We start from the raw sequence: 15,257 nt of genomic DNA on the forward strand, positions 1-15,257 counted from the left end.
TTTCCTTTTGTTAATGTGGTGTGTCACATTGATTTGAGTTGTAAATAATGAACCATTCTTGTGACCCTGGAATAAATGGAACTTGATCATGGTTTATGACCCTTTTATGTATTGCTGCATTTGCTTTGGTAGTGTTTCATTGAGGATTTCTGCATTTATGTTCATCAAAGATATTGGCCTGTAATTTTCTTTTTTTGGTAGTGTTTTGTCTGGTTTTGGTATCAGGGTAATGGTGGCCTTGAGGCACTCTGATTTTCTTATGATGTCTTTGAAATGCCATGTGTTATCATATCAACAAAGAAACACTATATACAATTAACTTATTAGTTACCTTAACATGTTTTTCTTTCTAAGTCAGAAATGCAGGAGTAAAATGGAAATCATAAAAAAATTATTAACTATTTTTATTAATTATTGATTGTTACATTTTCTCTAAGTCTTTGAAATGCAGTTTATCATTTAAACCCCTAAGTAATAAGAAAAACAATTTTTAAAACTTTTACTATGTCTTTGAAATGTGTATGTTATGATTTCAACATGGAAATGATATAAACATCATTAATTACCTTTACATTCTTCTTTCTTACTAAGTCTTTAAAATGCAATCTGTTTTCATTTCAACAAGGAAACACTATACACAAACTACTGACATTTCCATTCTTTTCTTGTACCAAATCACTGACATTTTCTATTTTACTATTTCAACATGTAAACAAGAGGAACAATCTATTAACTTTACATTATTTTTCTCAATAAGTTTTAAAATGCAAAGGTTTACCACTTTGACATGTAAACATATAATCAGGTAATTATTTTAACATATTTTCTTACTAAATCTTTGAAATACAATGCTATCATTTCAACTTTAACAATATAAACAGCTTAATTGACATTCTTTTTCCTTTACTGTCTTGGATATGCAGCATGTTATTACATTACATAAGCAGTACAAGTAAATTATCAATTAGTTATTCTACATCCTTTGTTTCTTACTAACTCTTGGTTATACAGTGTGCATTTAACATTCAGAGTACATCACTTTGGAAAGTAGTCAAATTTCTAGAGCTCAGTAGCCACAGATGGTTAGTGTGTACCATACTCAACAATGCAATTCTAATGGAAGAGAAGAGGGAGCAAATGCATGTGGAATAATGTGTACCATGAAGGTAATGTACCTGGTACATTAAGAGAGAGCAATGGTAGAATAAACCTACTTTAATAGGGAAATAAGAGAAAACCTATCTGAGGAGGTAACATTTAAGCCATGACCTGAGGACTAAGCAGTTATCCAATAGCATGAAGAGGTCAATATGGCTTAAGAGGAGTATGTGAGGGAAAGAGTGGGGGAAAATTGGGCTATGGGGGGATAAATAATTTTTCAAATGCTCCAGGAAAGAGTGGAGAAAATGATAAACCACAGAAACATCTTACACTCTGACTGAGATCAGGGACTTTTTCTTAGCATCTGGAACAGTGCCTAAATCATAACAGATGCTTGATGAATGCATGTAGAATAAGGAAAGACTGAGCCAGGGGTCTAAGACCTGGGAAACCAGGCAGCAACATGTTGATGAAGGTACCAGTAGATAGTGGACATAGTGTGTTTCCTTTGCTTGCACATGGTTTCTTTGAAGCAACCTGAGGCAATCAGAAATACAAGTTTGCATGGTAAACATATTGGCTTCAACAACTACCACATCTAGAGTTTCAACTGATCTGACTTGTGTCAAGTGCCCATAAATGGATAAATGGGCCAGTCAGTGTGGAGAATGAAATGACGTGTCATGACTGGGTTAGCTTATTTCACATACTTAACACTGTGGTTAGTAACCAGAAGATGTAGACAGCAGTGGGCAAGACATCCAGAGGACCTTTCAAACCTCTCTATTTCCTTTTTAAAGTTCCTCTTTTATAGAGGTCAGTTACATATCCAGTGTTCCTAACTCCAGTTTCCTGGAACAGTAGAACTTTATCTATGTGTCTCTACAAATTCGGGCTTCAGGCATAACAATGAATGCTTAAATGGCCACATGTCAGTGTTGAAACAACACCTTGTACACCTTGTGTGGAAATCAATCACAACAAGAGGTCCATTTCATATCCTCCCGCTGTACTTCCTTCAGCATCACGTTCACCTGGGCCTGAGCTTCAGCAAGTTTGTGCCGGTCCAAAGTCTCAAGAAAATTCCATTCATCGTAGCAATGGACAGGGACAGGATAAATCACATGCTTCAGCCTCCTCAAGGGTGCCAAGTGCTGCAGAAGGCTTTTGAGTGCAGGCATCGTAATGGGGTTGAAGGCAAAGCTAAGGAAATAGAGCTTGGAACAGAGACTTAGGGCTGGGAGGATAGCAGAGAGAGTTGAATCAGTAATGAAGCAATTATTTACCTCCAGATGTTCCAGAGTGTCTGAGACCTTCTCCAACAGAGTCAGGAAGGGCTCATCAACTTCTGAGAATATCTGGTTGTTACTGAGATTCAATACCCTTAGATGGGTGGCCTGAGAGCTCTGGGACAGGACAATGACATCTCTGTTGGAAAGGCCACAGAAAGATAGATACAATGTATCCATCCAAGGTGGCAGGACTCTATAGAGAGAAAAAAGAAAGGTTATTTTAGAAGAATGAAGGCAAAGAGCCCTGAATTATAGGTATCTAAGGCTCTAAAATAAACTAATGTGTATATATTTTGCAACAGTAGTTAACAATGGGGGTGTGGGGATCAGACTTTACATTTATAGATTTGTGACCCTGAAAATCTTACTTTTTCACTCTTAGACACAGGGTTTTAATCTTGAAAATGTGCACAACAGTAATTATTATTCAGGGTTGCAGGGAAGATTAAGTGAAAAAATTGTTTGCACTTAGTATATTCGACGTTATCAGTGTTGGATCTGGTTCACTTATTTGGTGAGGATGGGTCTGGGAAAGCAGCCAAGTGAAGGTTTTCCTTGAGTAGTTCCCAGATGACATGTTCTCCATTCAGGGTCTAAGCCTTGGGAAGAATGCTGGAGCAAACTTATCTGGCAATGTTAACTATTGTGGCCCATCCATGGGCATCTGTATTAGTGCTATAGCTTAAAATGTTTCTCCATCTGAATGTCTCCCCTTCCTCTCTAGAGAGCTGTAAACTCCAATAGGAGAAGAACTGAGTTTTTTCACCAATATATTTACGAACTTATCTAGTGTCTGCATGTGGTCACTGAATGAATGAATTAATGATCACAGTTCCTTTCTAATCTTGTCTTCTCACTATAAGGTACCTCCCCCTCCCCTGGCTAGTGTCAAACTCCAAGCCATGCCTGTGCTGAGGTGAAAGGAGAAATAGGTTACAAAGAGCTTAGGAATATCCAAGCATGGCCTCTTTTGTCTTAACAACGAGGTGCTCAGGGAACCCAGGTTCCTCCCCATCCCTCACCTGAGCAGTTTGTACAGTTGATTTGTGAGGCAGAAGTAAGACAAGCTGAGCTCCTGGAGGGTGTCCAGCCGCCCAAGCCAGATGAGGAAAGATCTGAAATTTCTTCCCTTATAAGATTTAAAGGGGATGTTAGAAAGACTGAGGCCACTAAGGTGGTTCACCTGAGTCAAAAGAGTGGTAACTTCATTCAGATAAGTCTGATCAATTTCCAGGTGTTCAATGCATCCCAGATCCAGAAACTGCAGGATAGTTTTATGGGCAGATACTGTATCAATTTGCAAATCTCTGCAGCAGAGGTGCAGGGACCCCGAGCTCTGCTCAACTTTACTAAGAAGTAAAGAAAGAAACTGCTCTGTTCTCAAGGTACCATTGAGGGAAATATCTACTATTAATTCCATCGGTTCCTGAGCTAAGTGAGGCTTAGATGCTGAATTACCAATCCCAAGGCACCTGACATTATTCTGAGCTTCTTCTATTTTAAGGATAGAGTGCTGAGAGTAAATGCATGACTGAAGACAGAAAGGGAATGTGGTCCTGATCTCAGAGCATGTTGTCCCACAGTCCAAGTCGTATCTTAAATCTAAGATCCTCAGTTTTGGCCGCCTGTAAGGAAAGGAGGAGACAGAATATATAAGAGTTAGTCAATTTTAATACAACCCAGCGAGGTCAATGATGGAAAGCAAGGACAGAACACTTTGACTTGGTTTCCACTTCATGTACCATTCACCAAGAAGTCCTTCCCACACTTTCCACACAATTTCAGCATCTTTCATTCTTTTCCCCATACTTTTTTAAATGGAGGTACTGGGAATTGCACCTAGGCCCTCGTGCATGCTAAGCACATGCTCTACAACTGAGCTATACCCTCCCCCTCCCCAGACTCTTTCCCTCCCATCTTTCCCTATCTCAGTGCCCACATCCTTTTTATATATAATCACACCCATGAGGCAAATAAATCCATTGTATCCTCACTCACCTCTATTTTGTAATCAACTCCATAAGACACTGAAGTCCCAAAGGTGACCCCAACTTTTGGACTGAGAGTTCCGCAAAGATCTGCAGCATTCACCTTTGGCTACTTTTGGGAGACTGTTAGGTATTCCCCTGCCCCAGGCTACAGCATACCCTCCTGCTGATTCACTATGTCTCTAGTGGTCATAGTCTTACCAAGAGGAAGAGTTCTGGGCTGGGAGGATCTGCAGACCATCAATCATGGCTTCCACGATTTCATAGTATGATTCTCGAGCATTCAGTGACCCAATATGGAGACAGCAAAAAGGCCAAATCCTCACCATTGCCTTTAGCATCTGCTTATGCCTACCCAAGAAGGCAGCGTTGAACAAGGGAACAAAGAGGTCTCTTGGGATTTCGTTCAGCACATGGATAGCTGCAGGCTCATTACTCAGCAGACTCTTTGCAGCAAGTTCTAGCAGTGTGGCTGTGGGTTTTTGGTCCATCTTCATAAACCTGCTTTGGGGTGAAGAATATTTAGAAATCCTGAGAAGACATCTACAGTGTCTTGTTTGCTCACAAGGTTAGCTATGGACAAAATATTTATTGAAAAAGATATGGTGAATCATACAGCCACCTCAATTGACATCTACTATAGGAATAGAATGAAAATAGACTTGTGTGTATATTTAACTATATGTGTATATATACACACATTTACATAAGATAATGCCCTTAGAAATCAGAGGCAAGTTAGCAGAATACAATGTTGACCACCTATCTGCCTTCCTCCCAATATCTTCTCCCAAGAGGATACAAACCAATAAGAAGGAAAATGTAAATTAGATAAAAGCCACACCCTCATCATTACTTTAAAATGGAGAATGCCAAAAACTCAGAATAATTGTGTGTAAAAAAAGAAAATCATGAAACTCCCACACTAGATTTGTCACACTCCATTACTAGGCTTTGTGGCAAGCAAAAAGACAGACCAAGAAAAGCTGCAAGAGATACAGAGGAAGGAAGATGAAGAGGGGCTTAAAAGTGATATAAAACTACAGCAGAAAGATTTAGTACAGAATAAATCTAAAAATAGCAAAAAGGTGTCCTGGAATATGAGAGCCGGGGCTACAAGGAAGGGACTACAAAATATGAGACTTTGAAGGGACAGGGGTGATTTAAAAGTGCAGTCTTTCAAACATATGACTTTTACGGAAGAAAAAAGGCAAAGAGGAAGGCAGAAGCATCCTTTGGTACTTGGGTAATTATGGGGAAAATAAGCAAAAGGGGAAAGTTAAGGATATTACAAGACAAGAGAACTACAAAATCAGAGCATTCACAGCTGTTCACTTCATCACCAAAACAAACAAAATAAATACAAAATCTGGATTTTACTATATACTGACAAAAAATGACATTAAACCAGGAATCTTGTGAAAAAGCCAATATCATACAGATGGACATAAGGAAGGGAATTTCATCCAAAACACTGTTAAAAAAGAAAGATGAGGAAACAAAACTGCACAGATGTTAAACAACCATGAAGCAGAAAGAGACTATAAGTCAGCACTCCAAACAGAAATAATTACAATCATGCAAGCTTTGGAGGATATGAAACTCACCTTTAATCACTATATTTTTAAGAATCTAAAAACAGATTGACTAAAAAGAAAGCCTGAAGTAAAGATTTTATATGCAACTGGCGTGTCATTCAAATAGTACAGCCTTGGGCTGGAGGGTATAGCTCAGTGGTAGCGCACATGTATGGCATGCACGAGGTCCTGGGTTCAATCCCCAGTGCCTCTGTTAAAGGAGGGGGAGAAAGTATGCTTGCAAATATTACAGGCTATAGAAGTAGTTTTTGAACATGTAGAAACTTAGGAAATTCTGCACCCCTCAGCCCTTCCTAAGGAAGCTACTAGAGCAGAGATCTGCAGACTGGCCCACTGTGCCAAATCAAGCCCCCTGCTTGATTTTGTAAAGAAAGTTTTATGGGAACAAAGTCATGAGGGATCATTTCTATGTTGTCTATGGATGATTTTGCATTACAGTAGCAAAGCTGAGTAGTGTCACACAGACATTGTGGCCCAGGAACTTAAAATAATTCCTATATCTCCCTTTACAGTGTCTGCCAAGTACTCTTGCAAAAGATGAGCTGGGATTGTGATCCCACACTCGAGGACAGGGAAAACTTCACCAAAATATCTGATGGTGAGTACTTTACATATATTATTAAAATCAAGGTGGAGGAAAAGGGTGAAGACTAATGTACACAAGTTTTATGTTGTGAAGAAATAGAAATTGTGCAACTCAAAATAAGAGAAAGGAGAAAAATACAAGAGGATAAATTCAAAAAAGAAGAGAATAGAACAAACTTCTTTTATCATAACACAGCAGATGAGTGTTAAATGATACTGGTGGAAAAAGGCATGGACTCGATAGTAAAGTGCTGAGAAAACAGGAAGATTTTTTTAAAAATGCACTAAGCATGAGCAAAAGTATGTCTTAATTATAAAAGCCAAAATTCACGGGGATAGGGTATAGCTCAGTGATAGAGTGCATGCCTAGCATGCCCAAGGTCCTGGGTTCAATCCCCAGTTCCTCCATTAAAAAACAAATAAATAAATAAACCTAATTACCTCCTCCCCCCCAAAAATAAAAATAAACAAACAAAAATCAAAATTCACAATGAAGATATAACTCTTAGGAATATTTATGCACCAATAACACATCAATCATCTTTACAAAGCAAAAAGGCAAGGAAACATAGATAAAATAATAGGAGATTTAATGAGAGTAACAATAGGAGGTTTAACACAACAATCTCAGTACAAAACTGGTCAAATAATATAAAAAGAGTAGGGATACAGAGAATCTAAACAAATTGATGAGACAGAAAGCTAATCAATAAGGTAAATATATATGTGTGTGTATATATAAATATACACTGAGAATAGAGAATATATTCTTGTCAAAAATGGATCATAATTTTCTCCCAGAGATGACATCATTAATTTCTGTAAAGCAGAAATATTACAAACAATCCTTTCTAATCACAATGCAACAAAAGTTAGGAGCAAAAACCACAAACAGAAAAGCCCTTCCACCTGAAAATTTTTTAAAGCTTATGTTTTAAAATGTTGAACTAAAGAGAAGATACAAACTGAAGTTACAGAAATTTTTTAAAAGAATGACTATGGCAAACTACATATCAGAATCTATGAAATACATTTATATCAGTGATCAGGGGCAAATTCACAGCCATATATATTTTTATGAGTAAAAAATATTTTTAAATGAATATAAAGAATTTAGTATGGTTTCAAAACTAAACAAAAACACCTCCATCCAAAAGAATAACTAAGTAAAGCAAAAGGTCACACAAGGAAAGAAATAATAAATACAAAAGCAAAAATGAATAAGATACAGAATCAAAAAACAAATCAAAATTCTGGTTTTTGAAACAGACATACCACTAGCTACCTTAATGAAAGAAGAAAGGGACAGATCACAGATATACAAAATAATAAGTGACTAAGGGTAAATAATCATTGAAACAGAAAAAAAAGAGATTTCACAAACCTCTATGCTAATACATTTGAAAATCTACATGTAACAGATAGCTTCCCAGAGAAATATAGATTACCAAAATTCTAACTCTAGTGTTAGAAAGCTTAAATTAGCCAATTTTCATAGAAGAAATAGAAAGAGTTATTAAGGAATTATGCCCAAGACGCGTTTTTGTTTCAGATGGTTTTACAGGTGAATTCTAGTAAACCATCAAAGATCACATAGTACCAAAGCTCCGTAAGTTACAGAACACTGAAGAGGAGGGAAATGTCCCTAAATTCTTTTATGAAGCAAGTATAACACTAACAGGTAAAATGCAGATATAAAAATACTAAAAAGAAATAGCAAACATCCAACAATACATTTAGAAGTTAATATTACTGTGACCAAGTGGGATTTATCCTATTGCATTAATACAAAGTTGGTTCTATATTAGGAATTCCACTGATATAACTCACCACAGTAATACACTTAAGGACAAATATCATATGATTATCACCATATATGCCAAGCAAACCTTTGGGAAACTTCACCACCCATTCATGCAAAAAAAAAAAAAAAGAAAAAGAAAAAAACTCAAGAAAATAGCAATGAAGGGTGCTTTCTTAACATGATAAAAGCTATATAATTAATTTCTAATGCCAGTATTTTATTTAATGGGAGACCACTAGAGATTTTACACTAAGGTCAAGAACAAGAAAATATGCCTACTATTTCATTCCTATTGAATTTTGTAATACAAGAATTAGGCAGTTAGGGAGAGGAGGGTATAGCTCAGTGGTAGAGTGTGTGTCTAGCATGCAAGAGGTCTGGGTTTAATCCCCAGTACCTCCATTAAAGATAAATAAATAAATAAGTAAGCTTAATAACCCCCCAAATTTTTAAATAAGTAAATAAACATTTTAAAAAAGAATTAGTTGATTAGAGAAATCAACTAAATTTATATGAATGGATAACAAGAAGTAAAGCCACCTCTATGTGCAGATATTATAGTATACCTGAAAAGCCCTACAGAAACAATGACAAATTATGTAAAACAATGAGAAATCAGCAAGGTAGTAGGCTATAAATTTACATACAAAAATCAAAATAGTCTTTGTGTACACACACACACAAACAGCTGGCGGACACATTAGTACAGAAAATCCCATATACAATAGCAAAAACAAAGATTAAATGCATAGAAATAAATTCTGCATTTAAAATGAGAAATAATGAGAGCATCTATACAAGAAAAAATTTAGACACTCCTGAACAATGTAGAAGGAAACATGACCATTCAATGACCCTGGGTAGAATAGCTGAAAATTAAAAAGATGTCAGTGGTCCCTAAACTCATGTAAAAATTTAATATACTCTCAAAAATATCAGCAATTGTTTTTATGGAGTTAGGCAAGCGGATAATAAAGTTCATATTAAAAAAAACATGCAATAATAGCCAGATACAAGTGAAAAAGAAAATCTGCAAGTGGGGAGTAATGATGCCAGACATTAAAGCATACTGTAAAGCCTCTGAAATCACAACATCGTGGTACTGGTACATGAATAGACAGATAGCCCAGTGGAATAGAATAGAATAGAAAACGCAGAAATTCACTCAATTATATATGGACATTTTAGTACATGATAAAAGGGCATGTACAATCACTAGGGGAAAGATGGACATTTAATCAATGATGCTGGAACAACTGAGACATTTGGGGAAAAATCAATGCAGAGCTACATCACACACCATACACAAAAATAAATTGTAACCGGGCTAGGAATCTAAACATAAAAAATGAAACCATAACAGTCTTGAAGGAAATATGGCAGAACTCTTGTTTAACCTCAGCGTAAGGAAAACCTTTCTAACTGTGACTCCAGTTCCAGGCGCAATGAAAGAAAACAATGATCAATATGACTACACAAAACATTTTTAAATGTATGGCAAACACATCATAAATAAATCAAAAGGAAATTGACAAACTGGGATAAAGGATTTGCAGCCTCCACCACAGGCAAATGAATAATAGCCCAAAGATATATAGAACTCTTACATACCGAAGGACAAAGAGGTCAAATTTCTGCAGGAAAATGTGGAAAAGATGGGACAGATAATTCACAAAAAACATAAAAAATAGTCCTCAAAATATAACGAGGCAAACTTACTCACAGTTGGACAAATGCCTATTAAAACAACGTCAAGATACCACCTCTCACCTACCACCCTGACAAAGCTCACAAAAGTAGGGCAAAATGTTCTGTTAGTGAAGCTGTGGGGAAACAGTCACTCTTATACATTGCTGGTGGGAACAAAGACCAGTAAGTACAACTGTTCTGGAGAGAAATTTGGAAATACCTAACAGAACTACATATGCACTTAACTTTTGGCCCAACAATCATACTGCTAAGAATATACCTTGAAGATACATTTCCACCAATACAAAAATACACACACCCAAAGTTATTCACTCCAGCATTGTTTGTAATTCCAAAATGTCGAAAACAACTTAAATGCCCCTACATAGGTGAGCGGTTGGATGCGAATGATACACCCATTCAATGGAGCCCAATGAAGCTGCAAAAAAAGAATGATGATTGGAAAAATGAATTATTTTATGGAATGCTGCTAAGTGAAAAAGGAAAAGTGCAAAGGAGCATTTTAAAATGCCATCTTTCATTTAACATGCAAGGCAATATAAGAAAACATATACATATCTGTTCACTTGTGCAAAGTAAATAAAGGAAAGATTAAACCAGAAATAGAAGAGGTTGCTCATCTAACTGGGAGTGTGGGAGAGAAGTGGTGAATGGAAAGGGAGTAGAAGGGATGTGGAGTGACACTTACCCTGAGTAGATGTTTTTGGTGTAGCCCTGACTCTTTGAGTAACAGTATTAATTCACAAATTCCAAAATTAAATAAACAATTAAAATCAACTAGGATGTGGGGAGGGGGCAAACTCAAATGTACACATGAACAAATTAACCTAATTATATGACAAATGAATATCTTAACTACACTGAAAAGGTGAGGGAAAAAATAGCTAAGCTAAGAAATTTGGGAAAACAGTACTTAGATTGCATCCTCTGAGGCTTAAGACATAAAGAACTGTACACAAACACAAGGTATTACATCTGCTTCTGACAGGGGTATTGGTTAGCATTTCTGCAACTACTTCATGTATACGTCTGGACTCAACAAACAAGTAAATATTGTAGATAATGAGAGCCATGTCAGAAAAAGAAGTTACAAATAAAGCTAGAATGGATTAAAAGATGAAGTACCATCAGTGAGAGCTCCTGGATTTTAGTATCTATACGTATGGGTAGGTGGAGAAATACGGAAGTGTCTGTAAGCATGAGTATATACATACAATATATTTCCCTCCTTTGTTGATGGAGAGGGAAGACTTGGCAGCAAGGAAGACACACTGACATACAGGTTTCTAAACGTCGTTCTCCTAGAAAAGGAACCAGGGCTCCTTGCAGAAGTGGTTTGATTTCAGGGCCAAGATAGGGAAAAAAACAACATGAGATGAACATGAACATCTTATGGTGCCAGTAAGGAAACGTACAAAAAAGGAACAGGTCATGTGGAAAGAGGACAGAACCAACCAAACAGAAACTCGCAAGATCAAAGCTGGAACAATTCAAGAAACTAAATAATGATATAATTTGATTGTAAGTCATAGTATAAAATAGTTATTCAGGAGTCGATACTGACTTAAAAATTTGAATAAATTACTTGCTTCAATAATTTGAAATAAATTTTATACAATAATTTTTATAAATATTTTGAAATTTTATTAACAAATAAATGGGGGAGAAAAGGCATCTTTCAGAATTCCAATGAATACATATAGTAGGAATGAGGAAACAGAAAGTCATCATTAGGTATTAACTCCTGTAGGCAAATTTCCTGATGGAGTCTAAAAGTAGTGAATAAAAGCCTGAGAAGAAACAGCATATTTTCAGTCTTAAAGTATTTCCTACAGGATATTTATTACTTACAAATGGGAAAACAGTCCCATTACAACGGAGCAACAGAGTTGTGACTCCCTTAATCAAGTGATGCAGATGAATATTATTACTACAACATATGGAGACCAGGTACCCCCTGACATGATGTTCGGGAAGGGAACAGAATCACTTTTGCAGTATAAGACCTAAAATTAAAGCACCATGACATGTATGCCTTGACATCCTGGGGAAAACCCAGAGGGCCTCGAATGGATGAACCACAGGTTCTCACCCCTCTTGTGCTCTCAGGGATAAGGTCCCTGGGCAAAAAACCTGCCTTACCATGGACACTGGCCACAGTGCCTGCTGACCCCTGACTGTCAGGGGTCAGGTCCCCACCAGCCCACAGAATTAACAAACCAGCCAGTCACATCCTCCCAAGAGAACCAAGAGTCACTTTGTCCTCTTGTTACTACAGACTGACCCCTACAGCCCCTGCCTGTCCACTCTCCTCCAGAGCATGACTCCTGTGAGGCTCCACCTGGTGAGTGGTGTCCCCCTCCCCCAGGCTGTGAGGAAATGTTACCGATAAACCGCTGTGGAGAGCATCAGTCCAGTGCCATGCATTCAGTCACCCCCATTAGCACTAGGGTGGAAATCCCTCCAGCACCAATGGGGCGAAGGAGGAGGAAAAAACGGGAATTTTTGCCAAAAATGTGTAACTTCTATCTAATCATAAGAAAACATCAGACAAACCCAAATTGACAGACATTCTATAAAATACGTGATCAGTATCTTCACAAGTGTCAGGGCTGGGAATGACCCAAAAAGACTGAGCAACTGTCAGCCTGGAGGAGACTGAGGAGAAATGCTAGCCAAACGCAATGTAGAATCCGGAATGGGATCCTCAAATAGAAAAAAGACATTACTGTGGCAAATTATGAAATTCAAATGAACTATATACATTAGTTAATAGTACTGCATCAATGTTAATTTCCCAGTTTTGGTAATGTTCCTGTGATTATAGATGTTAACATTAGGAAAATCTGGGTGAAGACTTTCTGTACTATTTTTTGCAACCTTCCTGTAAGTCTAAATTCCAAAATAAAAAATTAACCCCCCCAATCAGTGGTTAAAGGAATGGTTATTCTATAAATGACATTGTTTAATAATAGTTTACCCAAGTGAAATACAGTTAGGAGGATGGATAGTCAGACGGATAAATGCTCACGTCACATCATCCACTAAAAACTATTTCAAACAGCTTGAGAGAGCCCATTATAAGAAGTCAAAGTATAGTCTTCCAAGATACAGATGAATATTTATTTCCTCTTCAGATGAGAAAAACATTTTTAAGTATAAAATAAATGAAATACAAAAGAAATATATATTTGTATACACACACACACACATACACACACACAATTCAATATTTACAATTGAAAGTCTGGGAGAGCAAAACTAACCGCAAATGAAACTAAGATGCCAAGGAGGAATATAACTTTTTTTTAAGAAGAGAAAGGTTGACGGAGGGATTTTCAAGAGAGAGCACGAAATAATTAACCCTACGCGTAAAGCAAGTCACGCGTGAGGAGAAAGGGATGCACAGCGGTCGAGAGGAGGGTGGACCATCGAGTAAGCCAGCTCGATTGCCTTTCATATTAATGCCTAAATCTTGACACCGGCTAACTTAATTTAGTACAATATCGGCGTAGCTGATAGAAAGAATACTGTTGTTCTTTACCTGATTGGAAGAAGAGTCGGAAAACACTTGAGACGTCCAAGACCCCGGCACTCTACCTTCCTCTCCAGAGCTTGCCGCGAACTAGACTCGGTCTGGGTCGTGGCCGCCTGGCGTCTTAACGGTTCCCTCTCAAAGTTAAACTCGTCGGGAGAGCATCTGGATTGGCGCAGCTCAGGTCAGGTGACCCCACATCAGTCAGTCAATCATCTCTGCTCTGGGAGGCGGGGCCTGATTCCTGACCCGCCCAGAGGCCCCGAGTTGAGAAAGGGTTTTGCGTGAGAGGATTCTGCTCGGGCACCAGCCCCACCCTCCTACCTTCCCTTGCGGGGAAAGCGAGGCACAGTGCCTCTCCCTATGGCCTGGGACTGCCTGGCCAGCCTTTCTGCCTGAAAGCACAGAGAACTAATGTCCAAATTGATGGGCTGCGCAGAAGAGGGTGAGAACTTAAAGAACAAGTGGTCGCGGGATGACAAAAAGCCCTCAGATATTAGTCCGCCCTGCTATATTAAACAGGGAGTCGAGTCCCCACCAAGACAGGAAAAATGGATTCTGGCCTCTGTGCAGTAAAGCCAGCATAGCCCCTACATTGGCATTTGGCAAAAGGACCCTAAAGAAGACTCTCACCCTCTAAAAATACTGGTCCTACCCATTGCAAGGATAGGTAATAGTATTTGTTTCCAACCCTCTCCCCGACTCCTGATTCCACCTCTTCCCTATTGTTTCCTTTTATCTTCCGCATTGTTTACCACCTTTGGGAATACAATATATTTTATTCATATGTTGTTTTTTAAATTGGCCATCGCCTGGAGTGGGTAGGGTATAGCTCAAGTGGTAGAGCGCATGCTTAGCATGCACGAGTCTCCAGTACCTCCTCTAAACAAAAATAAATAAATAAACCTATTAAAAATAAATAAATAAATTGGCCATCGCCTATGGTGGAAAAATATAAATTCCAGAATGGCAGGAGTCCTGGTTTGTTTGTTCATTAATGTATCCTAAGTGCCTATAGTAATGCCTGGGTCACTGGATACTTGAATATTTGTTGAATGAAATTTTCTCCAGCCGCACAAGCCTCTTTTTTGTTCCTCTAACACAAGGTCATCCAGCATGTTCCCATATCATTATGTGTTTTCCTGTAAAAGCCTACCCCCTAGATAGCCCTATAACCACCTTCCTTACTAAATTCACATCTCTGGTCACCTTATCAGGCTAGTCTTTCTTTTCTTCATAACACTTAGCATTTGATCATATCTTTTGTGCTTTTCTTTTTTTGATATTTGTTTGTTTTGCTTTTCCTTCATTTGGTTTAGTTTTTTTTTTCTGTTTTCTTTCTTAAACATTTCTTTCTTATACTCTAATTGCAGGTAAAGTACTCTGACCAGGACTCTTCTGAATTTTTGCAGTACAACGTCATCTTTCAATAGATGGGATAATTGCATCAAATATCTTAAGATTGGATCCCTGGCTTTATGGCTTTACTACTTAGCATCTACATGACCTTGACCAGGCACGTTAACTCTTTCAAGATTTCATCATCCATCTTCAAAATGACAATGACAATTGATGTGACCTCTCAAGACTCTTGATGGGGTTTCATTCAGATAATACATAGAGAGGACTTAGCAGAACACTTGA

General features: G+C 37.8%; 1 protein-coding gene across 2 annotated transcripts; it reads right to left on the reverse strand.

Moving 5' to 3' along the window:
- Nucleotides 1–387: 387 nt before the first annotated feature.
- Nucleotides 388–13,702, reverse strand: LOC107035067 (melanoma antigen preferentially expressed in tumors-like). Of its 2 annotated transcripts, none has more exons than XM_072956574.1 (4): nucleotides 13,623–13,702; nucleotides 4,583–4,882; nucleotides 3,416–4,018; nucleotides 388–2,586 (listed from the first exon to the last, which is right to left on the reverse strand). In XM_072956574.1, the coding sequence occupies exons 2-4, from the start codon at nucleotides 4,876–4,878 to the stop codon at nucleotides 2,073–2,075; spliced, it is 1,413 nt and encodes a 470-aa protein (XP_072812675.1). In that variant the 5' UTR covers nucleotides 4,879–4,882; nucleotides 13,623–13,702; the 3' UTR covers nucleotides 388–2,072. The 2 variants fall into 2 exon arrangements, with proteins under 2 accessions (XP_072812675.1, XP_072812676.1); XM_072956575.1 differs by having other exon boundaries at nucleotides 4,583–4,885; nucleotides 13,623–13,683.
- Nucleotides 13,703–15,257: the final 1,555 nt, after the last annotated feature.

The sequence above is a fragment of the Vicugna pacos genome, chromosome X (assembly GCF_048564905.1).
Source record: "Vicugna pacos chromosome X, VicPac4, whole genome shotgun sequence".
NCBI classification, from domain to species: domain Eukaryota; kingdom Metazoa; phylum Chordata; class Mammalia; order Artiodactyla; family Camelidae; genus Vicugna; species Vicugna pacos.